The sequence below is a fragment of the Rutilus rutilus genome, assembly GCF_951802725.1.
Source record: "Rutilus rutilus genome assembly, chromosome: 10".
NCBI classification, from domain to species: domain Eukaryota; kingdom Metazoa; phylum Chordata; class Actinopteri; order Cypriniformes; family Leuciscidae; genus Rutilus; species Rutilus rutilus.
In genome coordinates, this window is record NC_140215.1 from 24,830,432 (window position 1) to 24,854,523 (window position 24,092).

Genomic DNA, 24,092 nt, shown 5'->3' on the forward strand with positions numbered 1-24,092 from the left:
CTCCCAGAAGAATCGTTGCCTAGCCAACCATAGTGTGCGATGCTGACCCTGATGACCAGCGTTATCATGCACCCCCTTCAGAACAGTACCTCGAAGAGCTGTCGGCACCACAAACTGGTAAGTCTTTTTCTTAGACACTGGATTCTTAGAAACTCTGTACAAAACACCCAACCTTAAGGTAAGTTTACCCCATTGGCGCAGTATCTTCACAGTTCTTTTAGACTCAAAAACTTTTTCTCTGCGAGACGGACGTCTTTCTCTCTCCACAAAGAACTTTACTCTGTCAATCGCAGGATCCTGACTCTGTTTCACCAGCAATTCATCATGGGTAAGACTAGGGAGCTCACTCTGCCCTACATCCCCCAAACTCTCTAAATGCTGCACAAACGACATACTTCTAATGGCTGCACCATGCTCCCAGTCACAGTGAGAATGAAGTACAGCTGACAAATCTTGGTGAGAGACTTTTCCAGTAAGGTGAGTGGACCCTACATTCACATTTCCACCTACATCTGTAGACTCCAACAGCCCCTCTACCTCTTCGCCATTCGGACGCTCGCACGAAAAATGGAACATGTCTTGCACCCGCTCAACAGCGACAGACTCAGCCTCATGCAACAAAATATCATAAGGTGTCCTTGTCAATCGGTGCAAAATTCTCGAAGTCACAAACGGTACCCTACTTAATGCATCCGCCACAACATTTTTCGGTCCAGGGATATACTGAATGTCAAAATCATAAGGCGCAAGCTTTGCTACCCACCGTTGTTCACACGCATCTAACTTGGGCTTTGTGAGGATGTACTTAAGTGGGTTATTATCAGTCCACACAGTAAACCTGTGTCCCCGCAGCCAATGACTGAATTTATCACAAATAGCCCACTTCATTGACAAAAACTCAAGTCTATGTGCTGGATACTTTGACTGCGCATGATTCAAAGATTTTGACGCGAAAGCAATAGGCCTTGCCACAGCACATCCCTCCTGAACCTGCGACAAAACAGCCCCTAACCCACTAGTGGAGGCATCTACAGACAACAGAAACGGCTTAGAAAAATCTGGGTGCGCAAGCAAAACCTGACTCACCAAAGCAGACTTCAAACTCTCCAGAGCTGCTCTGCACTCATCAGTCCAATCTGCCGGAGAAAGCGTACGACTTCTTTTCAATCCTTTCACACCTCTTCCCTTTCTGGGTCTTTTTTGTCCTGTCAAAAGCTGAAACAAGGGTTTAGCCACCATGGAACAATTTTCTATGAAATGCTGGTAGTACACCACCATACCTAAGAAGGACCTGATTTTACTTGCTGATGGTGTAACACAATCACTCTCCATCAAATCTTTTTCAGATATACTCACAATGGCCTCAATTTTTGCTGGATCACTGGCCACACCCTTTTCAGACACAATATGACCCAAGAATTTTACAGACTTCCTCAAAAACCTACACTTTGAAGGAGACAATTTCAAATTGTGGTCTTTTAGACGCCGAAACACCATCTCAAGCCTTTCTAAACTCTCTTCCTCAGACTTTCCGAAAACCAATAAATCGTCTAAATAACAAAGAAGGCTCAAAAAGTTCTGGTCACCAAACACAGTCAGCATCATTCTCATAAATGTGGCTGGGCTGTTGCACAATCCCTGGGGTAATCGATTATATTCATGGAGCCCCAATGGTGAACAGAACGCCGTGAACCTCTTGTCATCTTCATGCAACGGGACGTTATAATACCCAGAGGTCAGATCCATGGTACTAAAGTACGCGTTCCCACCCAACGCTGCAAGGACATCTGCTTGGTGAGGAAGAGGATGAGCATCCTTCACCGTGCGAGCGTTTAACCATCGGAAATCAGTGCATATCCTTAAGTCACCATTTTTCTTCCACACTAAGACCAATGGAGACGCAAACTCACTGCTCGATTTCCTTATAATTTCCTTCTCCTCCATTTCGTCTAAGGTCTCTTTCAACTTCAAGTAATGGGCGGGAGAAAGACGGCGGTATGGAAGGCGAAAGGGCTTGTCATCTGTAACTCTGATACGATGACAAAACCCCTTTGCTTCACCACAGTCCAAACTGTGCCTGGAAAACACACACTCATATTTCTCGACTAGGTCAACCAGCTTGTTTTGCCAAAAGGATGACACCTCGCAATCTTTGACATTAAGATTGTTCAGTCCCAGGTCATCCAACCTGCTGTCACCTACTGAACCTTCTCCAGATGTAGAGTCTCTCACCGTTAGACTACCACACGACCTGTCAGAACATACCGCACCCGCATTTTGGCTAACCACCCAGTCAGTCGTTTGTTCGAGGTCCTCTAACGCAACACAAGGATACACATCAGCCACCTTCGCGTTTTTCCTCAACAAAATTTCTGAATTGGTCGGGTTGATCATTTTTACTGGCAGCCAACCATCACCCCACAAAGGTGAAACAACCCTCCCAACCAACACATTCCGATGCACGCAACGTGAAGTACTTGGTTCGATGACTACTGTGCTCCCTACAGACAGCACCGACCCTGGGGGCAAACGACCCCAAACAAGGTGTTCACTCCTTGGCTGGAGTGTCACAGCTGACCTCAGTCTCAGAGTACCCACCCTGTCAGGAATCAAATCACCCCTCCATCTCTCAATACAAGAAAGCATGCGCAAAAATTGGCTATTTTCCGATTGTATAGCCGTGTCTGGTCTGTTTACCACCCTCCAAAACTGCTCTGTATGCTTCATCTGACTTATTAGAGGCTTCAAGACATTTGTGCCGAGTATAATTGGGTCTTTTTGACCCCTCACAATCAGAACCGGTACATTGAAACTGACCCCATAAACTTCAAGCTTCAGATTGCATACACCATCCGGGCTAGTTTGTTTTCCACCGCAACCCACCAGGACAATATCAGAAGAACTCAGGATATCTTGGTCCAGCACCCCAGCGTCTCTGAGTTGAGGAACTACGTCTGCGCTCAGAGTAGTCGCCATGGAGCCACTGTCCAACATCCCCTGAAGCTCAACTTTGTCCTGCACTAAAACACCTGCATAAAACAAACTGCTACTTTGATCAACTTGCATGTTGTTCTGAAATACTACTGTTTTTGTTTTGTCAATGCTTTCACGGTAAAAGGAATAAACCGACTCAAGATCAGTCTCAGAGGAATTACTATACAGCCCCACCTCGTCCTCTGCCCGAAGGGAGCGGCCTAGTTTCCCTGAGACGTGACCTTGTCTTGCTGACCGGAGCCCACCCTTGACGTAGTTCTGTGACTGTCGCAGTTGTAGCTTGTGTGTCCAGCTGCAAAACACTTGAAACACAAGTTATACATTTTGCAATGAGCAGTCGTGCTATGTTCACTGCTATGACACACTCTACATTCTCGAATCTTATTGCCCGTACGTTTAGGCCAGGGACCCTGCACAGACTGAGAGTTGCACACTAATGCTTTTTCCAGCAAAGACAAGACTTTGTCTAATGCATTCTCGTCAGTTACGCCCGCACTCTGTTCAGACTTAGAAGGCGAGATAGACACATCAACATCTGGTTCTGAGACAACCGTGGTGAATTGTTTGACCGCTTGATTTGTCAACTTCCGCTCTCTTAACAACTCGTCAAGCTGCTCTTGCACCTCAGATGCGTTCCATGACTGTACAGGTTTACTCTTGAAAACAAAAGCTAACTCTTTGTCAGGGCAATTACGAATGAACATAACTGCTACCTCTTTGCTCCTGTTATCCAGAGTCCTACCTTCCCATTTTAAACTTTGCTCAGCTACATCCGCTGCCTTATTTAATCGTATCCAAAAATCCCAAGCGCTCTCTCTGGGATATGGTCTCACAGAATAGAAGTCAGCCAATGGAATACCCGAACTGCTCTGGTCCCCGAAGTGCTGCTTCAAAACAGAAAATACAGAATCAACAGTAGGAGCCGTTGAAACATTGCGCAGCCATACTCTCATTACATCTCTGGCCCGCCCCATAACTCTGTTCATTATCTCATCGACCATTTCAGAATCCTTCACCTCAAGTTTGTTCAAATATACCCTCATCATATCTTCCCATTCCATGATTGAGTATTTGTCCGAACTTTCTCCTCTAAAATGTGGTGGTGCTGCCACCTCAGCTTTCAGGATCAAGTTCATTTTTGAAGCATCAATGACAGTACTATTCGACTGGTCAGTCACCTGGCCACTGAAACCTTCTTGGAACCTCTTAGCGGATGGATAATTAGGAAATTCAGGCCTCATCATACTTTCTCTAATTGATTGCCCAATCTCACTACCAATTTGTTTTATGAGGTTACTCATCTGACCAGACATTTCTGACTCCTGTGGAGCGAACTCATAGTTACTGGCTGCAGCGATTGGACTACCCCGACTATCGATTCTTTCATAGGCAGAACCACTAATTGTTCTACCCCGGCCTGTGCTACAGTACTCCGGATCCTCAAACAGCTTAGTTTTGTCAGGCGTATCCAAAAGACTGCCCCGCCCTCTACCAGCTGTAAATGTATTGTCCCACCCCAAATCGCTGTGTCTAGCAGCCATTCCCCTCAGGTGTCAGAATACACTCTCAAAACACATTAATATTAACCAACCAAATCAATGGTAATGAACCAGTTTTAACTCAGAAAAATAAAATTCAATTGTCCTTAGAAAAATATAAAGAAGAAACAAATAAAGAAGAGAGAGAGAAAAAAAAAAATTCACTTGTTTCTCAGTCCTCCAATCAAAGACCCAGTCAATTGATGATGCAAAGTACCTTCATCTACACAGTTCAGTCAAAAACAGGTAAGTTGGTGACACTCTTCAATGATACAGCACGCTGCTTGCTTGATCCAGCTTAGTCACAACTCACGAGACCAACAGTCTGAACATGCGATCTCAGCGTCGAATTCACGTGACACACTTCATCAGCAGTCTCTACCTAGAAATATCACAACCCGTCTGACATCCGGACGCCACCGAAGAAACAGCAACAGTCAACTGAAGTCCCGTCTCTCCACCAGCACCCCACAGCTCCAGTCAGACTCGACGTCAGCAATCCCAGCGGTCGACAACGATCAACCAATCGAAGGGTCACGGCACCAGTTTTGTAGCGGTTGTTCCTCTGCGTTGTGTTATTTTGAATATTTTAAATAAAAGGATTTTCCACTCAAAGCTGGTCATGCAAAAGATGAATTTAATTACAATACCTGTGTGATAAAACACATAAACAGACAGGCACTGTTAAACCGCAGCTCTTTTAACTGTACCTCTCCTCAAGAGACATTGCAGGAAAGAGCGACACACACTTCACCACACACATACACAATATATGTAATAATAGCAATAGTATAATTAATAATGATAATAATAATAATATTAATATATTCACAAAAATGTCATTGTATGCAAATAATTCAAAACAGCATTACAGTGTTTCTTAGATCTCAATTAACATACCTGTGTGATAAAACACATAAACAGACAGGCACTGTTAAACCGCAGCTCTTTTAACTGTACCTGTTAAACACAAAATACATGTTTAAATACACCAGTAAGTTAACTACAGAAACCAGTAAATGCGATGTACAATATCTATTAATAAAATAGAATATATATTTAGTATGCGTACCAAATATACACATCTCTATACACACACATATATAAAATTTAATCAAGACGCTTAGCCACTAACACATCTCTCACTTGTGACGCACACACCCCGCCGCCATTTCACGCAACGCACTATTCACTCATTAACAGCACAAAAATAAACTTACTTTAACAAGTTAATGACTCGAACTAATAGTCAAATATAACATCTCAATGAATACTCTTTCACAAATGATTATTTAAACCTGACATGAACACTTTTAACTCAATTTAACATCAAGTGCACGGAGCTCATGAAATCGTACCTCTCCTCAAGAGACATTGCAGGAAAGAGGACGAACCTCCGATTGCACTGCTGTTTGAAGCTCGCTCCTACGCATGACGTCAGCCGACGTGCATACTGCGATGTTTACCCTTAGTAAGAGCACACAAACTTCTTTCAAAATAAAATGCCCCAAAACAAATAATAAAAATAAATAAAAATATAAATAAAATGGTTTATAATCTGGTGTAACAACATATCCCTGCTACATGTGCAATGGACTATAGAGATGAGGGAGACTGTGATTTACACTGGATAGCATGGCTCTTCTCCTCTAAAAACAAATATGGAGAGTTTTGAATTTGGTGGTTTGTACTTGGGATTCAAAATGGATAATAAAAGCTATTCAGTATCATTGATTGAAGCATATGAATTGCTGATGAACAATATGTAATTTACTTTCTTTGTCCCGCTGAGAGACTGTTTGAGGGCCCTCCAATACTTTTTTGATATGGGCCGTGGTACTATATTTTGTATATTATTGGGGCAATAAGCAATGTCTGGGAGTTACATTACATCCAAAATAAGCACATAAATAAAGAAAAGTCATGTCTGACGTAGTGAACATTTGGTCTGAAACAACAAGATTTTCCATGGGAGATTAGGACAGGAAGTCCACCAGACATATGTGGTAACCTCTGTGGCTTTTCCACATTTGGCAAAACTTAAGCACTTGTGTGAGACTTGGTGACCAGTTAAAAAACAGATGAATCATATACAGTAGGAAGCCCACTTGAACATTTACTGGCAATTTGCAAGACTGATATGGGCAACATATCTGATGCTAATGGGTATTTGTTTTCTTTCAGAGGTAGCAAGAGAATAAGCTGCAAAATGTGATGAACAAGCTCTGCGTGACTCAGTCCATGGTGTCCATACAGGAAACTAACAGTGCCTGATGTCCATCTTCAACACCCCCTCAGTCTCCATGCACTTTTCCTTTGCTAAGGCCCTACACCATGGAAAGCGCTGGCCTTTCAGCGAGCAGGTCATGGGTTTGTCCCTTTGGAGTTGGTGACCTTCAACTTCATCAAAATAGCATTTTTGGAAAGTACCTTTATTTATTGTAATTAAATGGGAAGTGAAAAGCTTTTTTTTTTTTTTTTTTTTTATCATGCTGAAATATACTTTGTGTCTCCTGGGTCAATGGCATTTTTTGTCTTGTCTATTAATTTAATCGAAATGTTTTAAATGTAATTCATACACTAAAGATAGAACATGTTTTCTTCTATCTTTATCACCTGAACTGATGAAGAAAAAAAGTCCCATTTAAAGAATTCAATTCTTGAAAAAATAAATAAAAAATCCATTAAATGGATAGTCCACCCAAAAATGAAAACTCTTTCATCAATTACTCACCCTCATGTTGTTCCAAACCCATAAGACTTTCGTTCATCTTCAGAACACAAATTAAGATCTTTTTGATGAAATGTGTTTATCTGTGTTCTTCAAGCCATCTCGGGTTATTTTCATTAGAATGATGTATATAATGCAAAGCTTTTTTTCTCCATTATGTCACTGATGGAGTTCAGGTTCCTTGCCTCTGGCTTGCTTTGTTGGGGACACTTAATATTCAACAATATTATTGATCTGACTGTACTGACGTTGTTGAACTGAACTGAGCTGTATGATGATATCACTGTTTTTCTGCAGAACTGCTTTTTAGATGAAATTAACTATAATTTAATAGTTGCTGATCTTTACCATGGAACTGAATCAACACTGAGCTGACTTCAGCTGAACAATGATTTTCTTTTTAGAGCTGCTGTACTGTCGAAATTAACTTGAAAATTAATCATTTTCCTGTTATCACTGTTAAGCTGCTTTGAAACAATCTGTATTGTATAAAGCGCTATATAAATAAAGGTGACTTAACTTAACATGAGGTATTTCTCCGTAAAAGGTTTCCTTGTAGAACAAACTATTTTTACACCTTCCCATCACAGAGAACCATGTCTTCAATTTGTTGCACATCACATCTGTTGACAGCATTTACAGTAAACTTATCAGACCTAAGTGCTATATGGTCCGCTGCTGAATTCTGGGGCAGACCAAAGAGCCATGGAGGGTCATCAAACAGGCCGAAAATGGCAGTTATCAGCATACATACATGGTGAGGAGATCTGTACAATGGTGTGAAGTAAAATCATGCAGACCTCCTAGGCATACTAAACGACTTACACATGTACTCAGACACAGCTGTCACTGACTGCCGTTATTGTTTATGCAGTTTCTATAATTTCCCACACCATAGCACAAGACACCCCTGCTATTCCTCTTATGAGGTTTGTGTGTCTATACACAGGACATTCTGTATTCTGCCTCACAGCGTCTCACAGAATGCGTGCTGGAGAGTGAAAAGACGAGGCTGATGTCATACACATAAATATTTTCAGAGAGCGTAATAGACACAGAAAGGGAAGCAGTGGGTTTGCTTAATAAATAATGAAATATAAAGCGTGAAGGCCTGATTGCTGGCAAAGAGGAGGGCGACCTCGTCTCTTTAATCGATTACATACAGGCTGTGATGAATGAAATGCAAGTAGAGGCCCTGCCTGCATGTCTACAGAGGGGTAAGGGGGTGGGGTGAAGAAAAGAAAAACAGAGACATAAACTAAGATGAAGGGGGCAAATGAAAAGAGGGGGAAACTAAAGGGAAAGTGAGAATTAGAGACGCAGCAAAAACAGAGGACGGGGTTCAACTTGAAGACAAAGTTAGGGGTTTGGACAGTGGGAGAGAAAGATACGGCAGAGACAGAATCAGAGATAAAGAGGCGTTCGCCCTGATCTGGCAGCTGTGTGTGTGTGAAGGAAAAACCCTCTATACAGGGATTACTAACTTTAGTCATGGACATTCTGCAGACTTTGGCAAATTCTTTGCAGAATGTACCAGAAAAAGTCAAAAGACAGACGCTTGGGCCTGGGTAATACTTCCTGTATGAGGAAAGGTTTGGCTCAACGCCTATTGAGTCAGATGTAGAGTAAAAGTAGCCTATTCGTTTCTCTGGCTTCACATTTTTCATTGATAGCCTATTATTATTATTTATATGAGCTATTTATTAATACTTCATGTATGTCCATCCCAGACACCTCATAAGTCGCATGTCACGTGTGCAATGCAAAAAATTAAATAGTGTTTAAACAATTAAAGGAATTGGTCACCCCAAAATTCGATCATTTACTCACATTTACTTTGAAATCAATGGAAAAATACTGAAGATCGTGATGGTCAGCTATTTCTGGATACTTTTTTGCCTGAAATGTTTCAAAAATAAATGCAAAGCACCTTGAAAGTTTCATTAAAGTGTTCAAAATTTGCACAATAGTTTTGACCGGAATTTATGATGTTATTCACTAATAATCTTCTGTTAACCACTGGGAATGGATCATTGAGTTGAAGTCAATTTATGAACTGTACAAACTGATTAAATGAAAAGACTTAAAAGACTGAAGTATCCTGACATAATTACATTGCTCAAGAAGAGCTTGGGTGGATGACAAGATTTTCAGAGAAAAACAACTTACATTTTGGTTCTTTTGAACTTTGAAAGCTCCGATCTTTATTCATTATAATTGCATGGAAAAGAGTGACCAGAATAGTCTTTTGTGATCCTCAGAAGAAAGAAAGTAATGGGTTTGGAATGGCGTGAGGGTGAGTAAACGATGACAGAGCTGTTTTAGGGTGAAAAATTCCATTAAGGAAATTCAGATCAGAAGCAAATCTGTAAAATAAAAATGCAGACATCGTCACATTTTGAATGTTAGGAATCTTTTTAGCTTTTAATTTTGTTCACATCCCTTTTTGACTACACACTACCCTTGTATCAACTACTGTTGCCTTAGCAACATGGGTGTGTTTTATAACATACATTGACGTACACACACACTCACTGCTGCCTGATGGGCAATCTTGGGCCAACATGTTTGTCTCACTTCCATTGGTATTTATAGATCAAACTTAACTTAGCTGTGGCTAAAGTCTGAGAAAACTCCTCAAATGTGGTTGAGTTATAACCATGGAGCTCTGCAGGCTCCCTATCTCACCGGTCCCATTAGACCAGCATGTCTCTCATACGACCAGAGACTGTCAGTGAAGGGTCTGGCTGTAGCTATGGTTACAAGGATGATCATAGTTATGTGTTTTCCCCCTGATGTCATTGTGACCTGAGTCAAAGACTATTTCAGCTAGACGGTGGTCAGAATTTATATGGTAATGTGTGTAGCGGGCGTTTTAAGTAATGGATAAAGTGAGAGTTAAGATGGATACAACAGTTTGGAGAGAATCAATGGTCTATGAAAGTCTGGACAGTGTGGGTTATGATTGTGGAATGTGAACATGTGGAGGGGAAGAAAAATACCAAATAAGATCTATTTTAAATTATAATTGCAGCAATGAGATTAAATGGACAGTAAAATGAACTTTCTTAGAAAAATAACAGTGAAGAGGCCAAACAAAGTGAGTGAATCTTTGTGAAATAGGATGGACCATGTGTTCTGTGCAATTATATGACCGAAATTTGAATATTTTGTTGTGTACCTCTTTCTTTAGCCTTTTTGAGACAATATTTACCTTAAAATACTGGACGGTGATGTTTATAATGCTAGAAGACTAGGCTATGGTTCCCAGCATGGTAGTGCTATGGAAGCTATTTTGTAAGTTGCTTGTCAAGCTACAAGCTAATCATATTTTGAGGTACAGTTAAGCTATTCTTTTGAAAAAAATACTTGAAAAAAGCTTAAAAATATTACTATTCAGAGCTGGAGACACCACTGTTCAGGCACAAAGGGCAAGCCATTGGATTGGGATGGTGGGTGGTAGCCAATGCAATCTCCTGGTCTATGTAACACTGAATGGGAATGATGAACACTGAGAATGGAAGGATGGTCTCAGGATTATGCAGGATTATGAGACTCTGGAGTATGCAGCCAGGAGAGAGCGTCAGCTTTGGTGTTCTTTGATCCTGGTCTATAGGTGAAAGTGAATTGGAAACAGGAAAAGAAGAGGGCCCAGCGTGCCTGCCGGGATTGAGCTGCTTGGCGAAGAGGAGATATTCCAGGTTATGGTGGTCCATGATCACCTGGAAAGGGTGCTAGGACTCCTCCAGACTGTGTCTCCACACTTCCAGGGCGATTTTCATGGCCAACGGCTCCAGGTTATAGTTCTTAGTTCTGCTGGGTGGAATTAAGCTTTTTGAATGAGAAGGTGCCGGGATGATACTTTTGGGGACATGATCAAATAGAATTATGATAGAAGTTGGCATCCCAAGGAACCGCTGGAGATCTTTCACTGTCTATGGTTGTGGCCAAGATCGGATGGCCTTGACCTTCCCTGCATCCATCTCATGGTCTGGTGGAAGATGTACGTCTCTGCCTTGAGATAGTGATGATGGTGTCTGAGGCACTGCAGTACCTGTTAGACATGGTACAGTATACATGTTCATGGAGTGAGATGGAATAGATGAGAATGTCGTTTATGTACACTATGATGAAACGATGAAGGAAATCCCACAGCACCTCATTCATGTATGCCTGGAAGATGGAAGGAGCATTGACCAGGCCATACGGCATCACCTGGTATTTATAGTGCCCTGTGGCGGTGATGAAGGCGATCTTCCACTTGTCCCTCTCGAATCCTGATCAAATTGTATGCACTACGAAAAGATCGAGCTTTGTGTATACGGTTGGCCCACAGAGAAGTTCAAAAGGTGGCAGGTACCAGAATAAGTGGGTAGCCTACTTGAACTTGATGGTACTGTCATTGAGTACTCTATAATCTATACAGGAGTAGATACCACCCTCCTTTTTGGGCACAAAGATGAAGCTTGAAGCCACTGGAGGGGTAGACGGATGTTTTTAGCCCTGGCAAAAAGCCTCCTCAATGTATCCCTCCATCGCCCTCTGCTCAGGGAGAGAGAGAATGGATAGATTAACCTGAGGGGAATTTGAAGCTAGATTTTAAGTGGGAATCCCTGGGAGAAGATCAATGGCACAATCCCAAGGGCTATGAGGGGGCAACTGGGAAGCTCTTTGCTATTACTCTGCCACGGAATCGGTCACCCTGTGCTCAATCCCTCTAAGGTGGTTCTGAATACCTCCTGGAAGTTACTCATAAAGGCTCCGGATGAGTTAAGGACCAGTCTGTCCAGTCTGTCCACTGAAGCGCCCTGCTGGTAAGATGAGAAGTGATATAGGCCACTTTTGCCTGCTCAATGGGGAACAAGGAGGGTTGCATGTCAAAGGCGAGCTTACACTGTAGCAGAAACCCATTGCATCCATCAGGGGACCTGGAGTAGGAAGTTTGGATTGGCCATGGGACTGGCATTGGCTGTCCCTGAGCCACAGGTGGAAGATGAAGGCAGCGAGGCAGTAGCAAACGCAGTGGAGGATGATAGAGAGGTGGGGGATGAGGATGAAGGTATGCAACTTTGTGGGCATGCTGTTTGACTGCAAGGGCGAGAGTGTATATAGTATCCTGAATCTTAGTTAACTCTGCTGGGTTCAAGGTCATGGTCAAGTCTTCTGTCAGGAATGGAAACAGAGAGGACTGACAATGCAAGTTTTTGGGAGTTTTTCAATAAAATATAACTGAAACTGAATCCAGATCAAGAGCATAGAAATAAAGAGGAACTGAATACAATTAACACACTTTTCAATGAGCTTTTCAATCAAGGGTGTTGGAAAAGAGGGTTAACAACAGCTATGCACACGGTGTTGTGTCACATAAACAAGACTTAACAAGGAACTGTCAAAACTAAAGGCTTTATATACAAAGAGCACAAATGCTAATGAATGGGGAACAAGTGTGTGCCTTTAGAAGTCCGCAGAGGTGCTTCTGAGTAATGTAGTGTGAGGATGGACTGGGGAGAGCGTGATAGCGCTACATAAAGGACAGAGAGCAGACAGTATCTTTGTTACCTCAGCTGGCTTGAGTGTGTAGTAGCTTGTGCAATACAAATGTGACAGTAAATCAGCGAATGTTTGGTTGCGCTACATCTGTAATCATTGGAAAAATGGCTTTTTCCTGGAAAAGCTGAAAGCTGAAACTAGGTCATTTTATTTCTGTCTTCAACAAATGGATTGCACAAAGACTAAGTTCAATTCATAGACAGTAAAAGAAATGGACACAGCGACCCCATTGGATTCAACGGAGAAAAGTGAAGTCAATTAGAAGCACTCACTTCCTGATGGTCGAGTTTACTGCGCAGACTGAAACTGAGCTTGACGACGTAGATGTGACATGAGCAACCTGTCTGTCTTCTAGTAGCTGTGCCAAGAGAAATCTGAATCATTCCCTTCCGAAACTTGCAGAGACGGAGAGTGTGAGTAGGAGGTGTCCATGAGCTAGGAGCAGGAGAAACTTTTGCTAAGTATTCTGATTAATTATTTTGTAATTTTTCCTCCATGACCCCCCGATTGCCCACGAGCTTCTCCTCCTGTCCATACGGTAATTTCTCTACTGCGCGACAGAGAGTCGTGTGGTTATGACGCAATCGTTAGCCTATTTTTACAAAAACTGCTTCTACAGGGCCATAACGTAAGATACAAGGTAATGGAGCCTTTTATACATTTTCATGTTTCTTTAGAAATAAATAATGGACAAATGGAGTCTTTAAACGCCTCAGATGTGAAGTTATTTGCTGTCAAAGTGACGCCAAAATGAATGGGAGTCAATAGAATGCTAACAGCAGGTGAGGGTCTGCTAATCAATGGTGGCGCCCAGGGAAGCTTCAGTTTTTTCTAAAACATTACCCCCCTGGTTCAATTACACCAGTCTGAGCTACCATTTTGAATCAGTCTTACAAATCATTCACTGAATGAACTCACTGAATCCATCAGTGAAAGTATTGTCAATGCGTCATTACTTCAATGCAGATTAGGTTGCAATTACTTGTTGTGCCACCACCAAAGCAAAATAAAGGATTTTTTCTTTTCTAAATTATCATTTTTCATTACATTTATAGGGGAACATGTCAGACACCAAGCAACTTGTAAGAGTATTTCTTCTGTAGAACTCCATAAGAATGGGGATGTTTCTGTGGGGTCAACAGAGTTTTTTTTAGCCTCAGGCTGGTGATGTCAGTATGTGAGTCACTGTCTGACAGCTCAAGGTAATATAGAGCTGTCTATAAGATAAAAGTCGACAGGTAAATGGAACAACGTCAATATGTGCTTCTGTCTGTCCCAAACACATGCCCCCAGGTGAAAGGCCACAGCACACAGATTAGATCTTGCTGAAAGACGTCATGCCTTGAAATACAACCTAACTGCAATCATCGTCATTTCTAGTAAAATACAGAAGCCTTATAATAAGCTTAAAACAAAGTAATGGTGCTTGTTTTGAGACATTTAAGCAAAGTTTCAAAAGTTATTTATATAGATAGGCTACTCTATCAGAATAAATACTGGAAATAACTCATTCAATTATTAAATCAAAAGCACATATCTTTTGCCTGAAATGTTATGAACAGCAGTTATGCAAATTATTTTTCATTTACTTTTCTATTTCTACCACCGCAATGGACACCCCTGACATCCGATTGGCCACCCCGGGTGCCACTCCAAAATTGTATTCGCTATACTGGCAGTTGCTGATTTTTTTCCCCTTTTTTTTCGCAGGCATCGCGTTTTCAAACGGACGGGCAGAGGACGAGAGAATATGGTTGCAACTTGCAATATTCCGAAGAATAAGAAAATTTCATATAAGTAAGTTTTAAAGGTTTAACATTAGCGTTGTTTGCTCTGAATAAATTTCATAAGACGTTGTGTGAGTTAATAAGGCTGCAATAGGCAGTTAATCAGACTAGAGAGATCAGTTCGCAGTTTAGCATAACAATCCATATACGCTTACACCTGTGCTAGTAATACAAACACCATGCCGTGTGTACTTTACAGTTTACAAATGTTTAACTAATGTGGGGAAGTAGGCTTCAGCTGCAGTGTTCAGCGAGTTAACATTTGGCAGTTTGAAATCGGTTAGGTAGTTACTTCAGTTCAGAATAGGGCTAGCAATGATCAAATTGGTATCTTAGACTGGTAAGTTAGTTGATTTTAAAGTACAGTTATGAATGTAATTTAAATTACTCTCTCCCCGCCATTGACGAATTTACGGCTTTCTGTGTTTTTACTGTTATAAGGTATGGGGCACTATTACGCATTGAGTACCTCCAGATCAAAACGCAGGCCAAGAAGCAGAAACAAGCGATATCATCAGGGCAATGGTGTGCCCTGGGCACGGATGTCTCAAAGGCCCCCTTCACCAATTTTTTCACCAACAGTATTGCACCTGTATGCCCCATCATACAGGATTAACAATGGCACTAATACGCAGGGAGAGAATGCACACAATATTCTGTAGGCTACTTTCACACCACAAATTGGTTTATTTATATCTCATCAGTATCTATTAACATCTAAAAAAGCTTCTGACCTCTCCAAATCATATCACAGGAGAAAATTCCATGAATAATTTACATTTACATTTCTACATTTAGCAGACATGCGTTTAGCAGTTCATGTGTAACTGTCGTTCACCACAGGCATTTAGCGTAGAACAAAAAAGTTGTTTTAACTTTACTTTAGCTGAGGGGTATCTTTCTCGATTTCCTCAGAGAAAACGCTTCCACAACATCATCAAAATCCAGTTCCCTCACAAGATCGCATTCAGTGGCCATTAAAGACAGTGAACTGAGACATCCGTGACACATTTTTGCTTCTTAGTTAGTTTTTTTAGTCTTGAAATTGTGCCATGAAATTGTGAAAATGACCAAAAGGCGGTGACTGACACAGTGACTTTTTTTTTTTTTTATGCTGGCGGGAAAGAGTTAAGATAAAAATGTTGGCAATTGGATGATTAGATGTAACCATAGGCTGTCATATTTTTGCACAGGATCAATTAAACATGAAAAGAAAGGGAGAGATATCAAGAGTTATTTTTTAAAGAAGCACAGATCAGGTGCAAACAGACCCCAGCTCTTGCATCACCACTGGACCCCAGAGCAGATCCCTACCTGAGGCTAGTCAGAGTCAGTGTGTTCAGACTTCAGGACCACCAACAGCTGAGAGCATCTATAATGAGCAGTTGCTCATTATCATTTTAAAGAGACTTTCCCCGAAAAGGGTCGCTGTGAACAGAGCTGTTTTTGAGGAGGTAAAAAGAGTGTTGTTTTACACAACCATTGTGGAATTTAAACCAAAGTATGTCACAAACTTTACACGAAGACCCTAAAGAATCATACCAACTTGTGGAAAATGGGCATCCGATGACCCCTTTAACTGTTTATGCCAGCTCCAGTTTATGCCAGCTCCAGCTCCTTACAATGATTTTAGATGGCCCAACCCCTGCCAGGACTTCAGATGATGCCAACTCTGAATCAACATACACAACTGCCAAATTTTTTATATCATTATGATCCCAACTTGTTATAATTGCTTTAATGAGCTCATTGTTTCTGTTTAAATGAATGCATGATGTTATCTAACGGCATGATCTGTATTGTCTTAGAACTGTACATTTCTGACTTTACTTTGAATCAGTCACCTCTGATAACAGATTACACTAAATTGTAATGTAGAAACATGCATTTTCTGTAAAACTGCTTTGAAACAATATGTATTGTGAAAAGTGCTATACAAATAAATGTGAATTGAACTTCATAATAAAACAGACATTTGTTTTATCTTTGACTGCAGTAGTAGCCTAATGTGCGGGGCGTTCCTATAAAGGATGCACTAAAGTATCTTGCTGAGTGCAGTAATTATCTGACTGTACTTTGCAGATGTTTTAATGTGTACAAATAAATCATACCATAAAAAGGAAGATTCCTCTTCAATTATAGCCTTATATCCACCACACTGGGCTCCTCTACGGTCGACCTCTACCAGCCTGCCAGCCCTGGGCGTTCACTCATAAGTGAATTTAGCTGTGTATATGTCTGTGATATCTTGGTGTTTCTTCAAATTGGGGCACTTTTATGTTCTCAAAGTTAGATTTTTATTAAAACAGTTACATTTTTTTATTCAAACTTTACTTTCATTGTTATAGAAAGATGACATTTAAACTATATTGAAAATATAGTTTAAACTGTTTAAACTATTTTGTCATTGTTGTAATGTAGTTATACACTCACCTAAAGGATTATTAGGAACACCTGTTCAATTTCTCATTAATGCAATTATCTAATCAACCAATCACATGGCAGTTGCTTCAATGCATTTAGGGGTGTGGTCCTGGTCAAGACAGTCTCCTGAACTCCAAACTGAATGTCAGAATGGGAAAGAAAGGTGATTTAAGCAATTTTGAGCGTGGCATGGTTGTTGGTTCCAGACGGGCCGGTCTGAGTATTTCACAATCTGCTCAGTTACTGGGATTTTCACGCACAACCATTTCTAGGGTTTACAAAGAATGGTGTGAAAAGGGAAAAACATCCAGTATGCGGCAGTCCTGTGGGCGAAAATGCCTTGTTGATGCTAGAGGTCAGAGGAGAATGGGCCGACTGATTCAAGCTGATAGAAGAGCAACTTTGACTGAAATAACCACTCGTTACAACCGAGGTACAGCATAGCATTTGTGAAGCCACAACACGCACAAACTTGAGGCGGATGGGCTACAACAGCAGAAGACCCCACCGGGTACCACTCATCTCCACTACAAATAGGAAAAAGAGGCTACAATTTGCACGAGCTCACCATAATTGGACAGTTGAAGACTGGAAAAATGTTGCCTGGTCTGATGAGTCTCGATTTCTGTTGAGACATTCAGATGGTAGAGTCAGAATTTGGCGTAAACAGAATGAGAACATGGATCCATCATGCCTTGTTACCACTGTACAGGCTGGTGGTGGTGGTGTAATGGTGTGGGGGATGTTTTCTTGGCACACTTTAGGCCCCTTAGTGCCAATTGGGCATCGTTTAAATGCCACGGCCTACCTGAGCATTGTTTCTGACCATGTCCATCCCTTTATGACCACCATGTACCCATCCTCTGATGGCTACTTCCAGCAGGATAATGCACCATGTCACAAAGCTCGAATCATTTCAAATTGGTTTCTTGAACATGACAATGAGTTCACTGTACTAAAATGGCCCCCACAGTCACCAGATCTCAACCCAATAGAGCATCTTTGGGATGTGGTGGAACGGGAGCTTCGTGCCCTGGATGTGCATCCCACAAATCTCCATCAACTGCAAGATGCTTTCCTATCAATATGGGCCAACATTTCTAAAGAATGCTTTCAGCACCTTGTTGAATCAATGCCACGTAGAATTAAGGCAGTTCTGAAGGCGAAAGGGGGTCAAACACAGTATTAGTATGGTGTTCCTAATAATCCTTTAGGTGAGTGTAGTTTTTGCTGTTGATTTGGTTATTTATTATTTATTTAATTGTCATGTCATTTCCACCACAGCCAACAATTTGTCCCTATAAATGTTATTGTGAAAATACAATTTGTATATTTAGTATATAGGTTCCATTATATTCCAATTCATTCATTTAAATGGAAATGGTGACATAAATTAGATTTTGGACTTTTGGAATGAATATCCATTGCTACACTCGCCAGCCACTTAATTAGGTGCACCTTGCTAGTACAGTGTTGGACCACTTTTGCCTTCAGAACTGCATTAATTCCTTGTGGCATAGATTCAACAAGGTGCTTGACACATTCCTCAGATTTTGGTCCATATTGACATGATATGGCATCAACCCTAGAGATGTTTGTGTGTGAAAATCCCAGTAGATCAGCAGTTTCTGAAATACTCAGACCAGCCCATCATCTGGCACCAACAATCACGACACGTTCATAGTCACTTTAAGAACCTTTCTTCTCTATTCTAATGCTCAGTTTGAACTTCAGCAGATCGTCTTGACCATGTTTACATGCTTAAATACATTGAGTTGCTGATTGGCTGATTAGATATTTGCGTTGACGATCAATTTAACTGGTGTATCTAATAAAGGGGCCAGTGAGTGTAACTGTGTAATTCATTCATTCATTATAATATGGCAAATAGATATTTATTCCAAAAGTCCAAAATGTTAAGTTTGTCACAACAGGTCAGACAAGATGAAGAGCAGGGGTAATCACAAGATAATCAAAAACAAGACAATCCTTACTTGAAACCATGACAGCTTTGTAACACAAAGACAACACCGAACAAAGAGAGAACCAAGCTGAGGATTTAAATACACAAGATAATGAACAAGAAACTGAACAAGAAACAGGTGGTGAACATAATCAGTAACTAAGGGAACAAATGAAAACATACTTAGAAACCATGGCTGAATCCGAAATCACCTCTTAAACCCTACATCACTATTCCCTACGTTAGTCCACTAATACTGCTCACTTGAAGGAGTGAATGAAAATGAGTGAGCGAATTCGGACAGCCGTTGAGCGTACATCGTCTGAACACTCGTTATTGTGGTGCAATGTGGGATTGAATGAGTGCACTCAATAAAGTCCACTATGTTTTCGGACACTACTATAAATGGCTGTACCCTCAAACATTGCCCTATTTGAGGGTATAGGAGGCAATTTTGGATTCAGCCCCTGACAGCCAAAGAAACAGAAACTAAACAGGAAAAGGGAAATCAGGAGAAACGGAACAAAAGAAACGGCAAACTACACTATAATTTCCTTAAAATAAATAAATAAATAAAATAGCATCATTGTATGAAAACTGGATTTAAAAAAAAACAAACAAAAAAAAAGACTTAAATGTCACAAAGTTAAATGTTTGTTTTGTTTTGTGCGTGCCTACATTCATAGGTAATTAGACGTTTTTGAAAGCGCTCCTCTTTTTTTCCTGTTACGTGGCAGTCTGAATTTCTCCCTTTCTTTCCAACACTTTTTCTTACTGCTGTCAGTATGATGTTATTGTTATATGGGACGGTTTGGTATTTCAAGGTCACAGAGTCAGGTTTGGTGAGAGCCAGTTTTCCACGGGAACATACACACAATCAATTGAGCATTAGTTTTGCAGGGTAACTGACACAGTCAGATTAATATAGCTTCGGGATTTATCAAACGTTTTTGAACTAAGGACTCCTTTCATAACTCGGAACTGTTCATTAACCCCCTCACCTTAATAAAGCATTGTGAATTACCACTGTATGTTTCCATCTTTGCAAAGTTTTCTGTTTGAATATTTGGAAATAACCTCTAACATGTTTATACTAGAATTATAATAGATTTTAGATTGTATTTTGCTGTTTTTGTCTTTACAAAATGCTGTGATTTATCTCAGAGCTGATTGGAATTGGTTTGGTAAAAAAAATCCAAATGGAGACAATTAATGAGAAAAAAATACACTACTGTTTTTGAATTTTTTTTTTTTTTTCTCATTTAGGCTGCATTTATTTGCTCAAAAATACAGTAAAAATTACTACAAGATACTAGAAACGGCTACTGGAGACATAAAGATTACTGTTTTACTCTACAATATTGCTTGTCACAGTTTTGCAATGAGATTTTGTTTACAATTCTGCTGACCATTTGCCTGTTTAAGACCGAACTCTGGGGGTCCGCAGACACATTAAAACTCAAACCTGACACATATCTCAAGCACATACCATGTGGATGCAAACGGCAGTAAAGCTTTCTCTTCTGAATGTTTATCTCCATTCAGAGGGCCTCTCTCTTAAACAAATCTCTCTGCTCACCTCTCTCCCTGAGCGCTTGTGACATAACTGCACATTTCACCCTCTAAGCACATCTGGATTTCTGCTCTGCTCCAAAAAAGACCGTTTCACTCCTCAAATCAGCTCAAACCAAACTGTTTAAATCAGTGAATAGCATCAGAAATGAAAAACACTGGACGAGTCAATGCCAGTATGCTTACGTGCAAAATTTCTGATTCAGTATGGTCCAGTCTCACGGGAACAGAGCATAATGGCTTTCATTTGTGGGCTACGTCAACTGACCCAAATAAGTCTAATGTTTCATGAGGGGGTAGTGTGAGCTTGGCCAAAGGGGTCAGTTTAGGTTGTGGAGTGTCTTATGGTGAGATAAAGCAGAGTAGAGCAAGGCTGTAGATAAGAACACAGCACATGAGTCAACTGGATTGATTTAAAGCTGGTTATCCTACCTCAGTCTGGTGACCTGACCCTTGTGTTGTTTAGGAAGGAAACAGCAAAGTTGATTGTAGATTTAACATGATTTATGTCCTCAGACAAAATACCTTCAACCAAATGTGTATGCAATGGCACTGGACTGGGCTGTTAGAATGCATTGACATACATTTCGTACCATTCAGATGTAAACCCATGTGAAAAAGACATGCACTTGTAGTGAGTGCACTTCAAATTTTGAAAGTATACTTTTTTTAAAACATGTACTTGCAGATATTAATAAAAGGCCACTTACGTGTATAAGAGAGTACACTTTCATAAATGTTTTTAAACACACTTGTCAAAATAAAATATTTATTTTAAAGTACATTTTAAATCATTGTTTTAATAATCTTTTGTCATGCTTTAAAGTAGGCCTACACTAATTTTGATGTATTGATACTGAAGCACATAAAGTACTAAATTGCAAATTCATCATTACAAATGTGTAATTCATTTTTTTTTTTTTTTTACGAAAATCATATTAAAGTATATTTTAGTTTACTATAAATGCTTCTCAGTACATTGAGCAATTGAGTATTTACATATAAAGATGTACTTATGTCCCAAAAAATACTCTTATGCTGAGATAATTCCATTTAATATGATATAATACATTTAATTGCAATTAACAAATAGGAAATATAACTTCAAAAACATTCCATCCAGTTCGTACTTAAGTATATTATTTTCTAATATTCTAATGTGATAAATACGTAATAATCTCTCTTTGTATTGTATAGCTAAATGCTAAAGTAGGCTACACTTCTTTTACAGAAGGGAATTTACATTAGATTTCATGATGGTCAGGTTTGTAAACATTCTCAATGGTCATTGTAATTATTCTACTCCTGATTTGATAAGTTATGGCCATTATTAAAGGTTTTTCCCATTTTTCTTTTTCCATAAAAAAAAAAAAAAAAAAATCAAAGTCAGAATTTTCGTATGATGAAGTAAAGAGTTCATTAAAGACAGCAGGCCGGGGGAAATAAGCAGTATTTGGAATGATTTGCACATGTGATAAGTAGCATTTTTACTTACCTACAGTGACCTTTCACCTTTTGCCCTCTGAAGTAATAAATCTGTATGTTATCCAACATGCCTAGGGCTACAAGTTCCTCTCTTTCACTGTGACGCAAAACCTTTAACTTATAGAGAGATATCCCCCCAACATGCTGGGGCCTCATGAGGAGGACATTAAAGAAACTTATTTTCATTCAGAAAGACTTGCATCTATTTATTTCACCGCACCAAATAAGTTAGCCAATAAGAGGCCAGTGTCCAATCATTGATGGCTTTAAGCCACAGACCGCATTCCCTCAATAAGGAAACACTGTATGGCCCCCTCAGAGCAGAAGCAAGGATCATATGTTAAATTCCTTTTCTCCTTTCAGAAACAAATTTAACAATAAAAAAAAACTGTTCCTTGCTCCTGCCTAAAAAACCCCCACTCCTTTCTCAATAAAGAAAATGATGGAAAAAAGCATATATACGATGAACTACAGAAACCTCTGGGCTGCGTTTATCAAAAGTTAATCAAGAGACCTTTGATTGCAATGGTTCAATTATCTACTTAGGCTTTCAGTCACATCTGTATAGAGTTTTTAATGAAAACAAAACGGCACTGGTCCTAAAACAGGGCCTTGAGGGACTCCATACTTTACTGTTGTGGTTTTTTTTAAAGATTTTATTGGTTGTGCTTACAAAAAGATAACAATACGTTAGATTTAAACCTGGTTTTATATATGCACTGATATCAACTTGATACTGTCTCTTCATCAACATATTGTACAGGACAAGATTTGGTATTCTAAACGAAAACTAACATGAATGTGCCGAAGAATAAGATAGCAATGTTGGCACAGTGTGAACTGTTTAACTAGTGAACTATTTAGCTAATAATATTATATTCAGTTCAGTACTATTACTATGCTAAGTCAACTTCTTAAATGAAACACATAAAATCTGTATTGAAATGACATGCAAGAGGAAAAAGAAGCTCACGTTCATTAATTTACAAAAAATATTTATCAAGCCATCAGACATTTTAGATGCAAAAAAGTTACTAGTGAGACAATTATTTTAAAAGTTAAAGGTTTTAAATAAAGGTTCAGCTGCTGTCTTGCTCCTGGTCTGTCTTGGTCTGTGCTTTCTTAAATGGTCCTATTATGTTATTTTACATGATGATTTTGTGTTTGGGGTGTACTAGAATATGTTTACATGCTTGATTAAAAAAAAATCATTATTTTTCACATATTTTACATTATTACAGCTCCTCTCTGCCCAGTCTGGGTTGAACGCATCGATATCAATGAAGGCTTCCGAAATACGTAATGTGCTGTGATTGGTTAACTGGCCCAGTGTGTTGATTGGCAGGGCATAGCGCGTGTTCGGGAAACGTCCCTCCCCTTCATAACCGCCAGCTCTACTCAGATGTAAATATTAACGATGGCATCAATTTCAAACCAATTCGAGCCCGATTCAGACCCTGACAATGTTAACGAACAAGTGGATTGTGCTGAATGGATTTCAAGCACAGATTTGCAAGGATAGATTTCACAGGACGTTTCAGAGTGGTATGTTGTTTTTGTAATTTTCTTATAGATACGATGTTATCCACCATTTAATCATATATGTCGGAAAACTATGATAATACAAACAGTAATCCATCACAAAATCATGGATAATTTTCCTAAGGGGCAGTGAACAGTCTTATAAAAACAAAAGCTTACAAAAGCTAAAGTAAACACTACATCGATACTGAAATGTTAATTAACAGGCTAGTGGAGGCAAAGCTTTGCCTTCGTTTACATCATAGCTATCATAGCAACTATACTTATAATTGGAACTGTTAATAGAAAACACAACTACAAATAATAAGACATACTTACAAGTTGTGATCCATACAACAACAGATTGTCCCGAAAAAATGGGAACGGTTTCAGGTGAAGCTTTTGTGCGTATAGCCTGCATTGTACTCTGTCTGTCTGCTGTTCTGTGTAAAATGTGCAGCTCACAGACAAACTTTGAGGTTATAATCTTCAGGAACATTGGTTAAAATACATTTTAACCACTCTAA

General features: G+C 39.9%; 1 protein-coding gene across 1 annotated transcript; it reads right to left on the reverse strand.

Annotated features, from left to right (window-relative positions):
- Positions 1–1,007: 1,007 nt before the first annotated feature.
- On the reverse strand, positions 1,008–6,110 carry LOC311298834 (uncharacterized protein; the record flags this gene model as incomplete). Its single annotated transcript, XM_084422100.1, has 4 exons — positions 5,891–6,110; positions 3,415–5,242; positions 2,818–3,286; positions 1,008–1,028 (listed from the first exon to the last, which is right to left on the reverse strand). The coding sequence occupies exons 2-4, from the start codon at positions 4,533–4,535 to the stop codon at positions 1,008–1,010; spliced, it is 1,611 nt and encodes a 536-aa protein (XP_084278226.1). The 5' UTR covers positions 4,536–5,242; positions 5,891–6,110.
- Between the last annotated feature and the right edge of the window lie 17,982 nt (positions 6,111–24,092).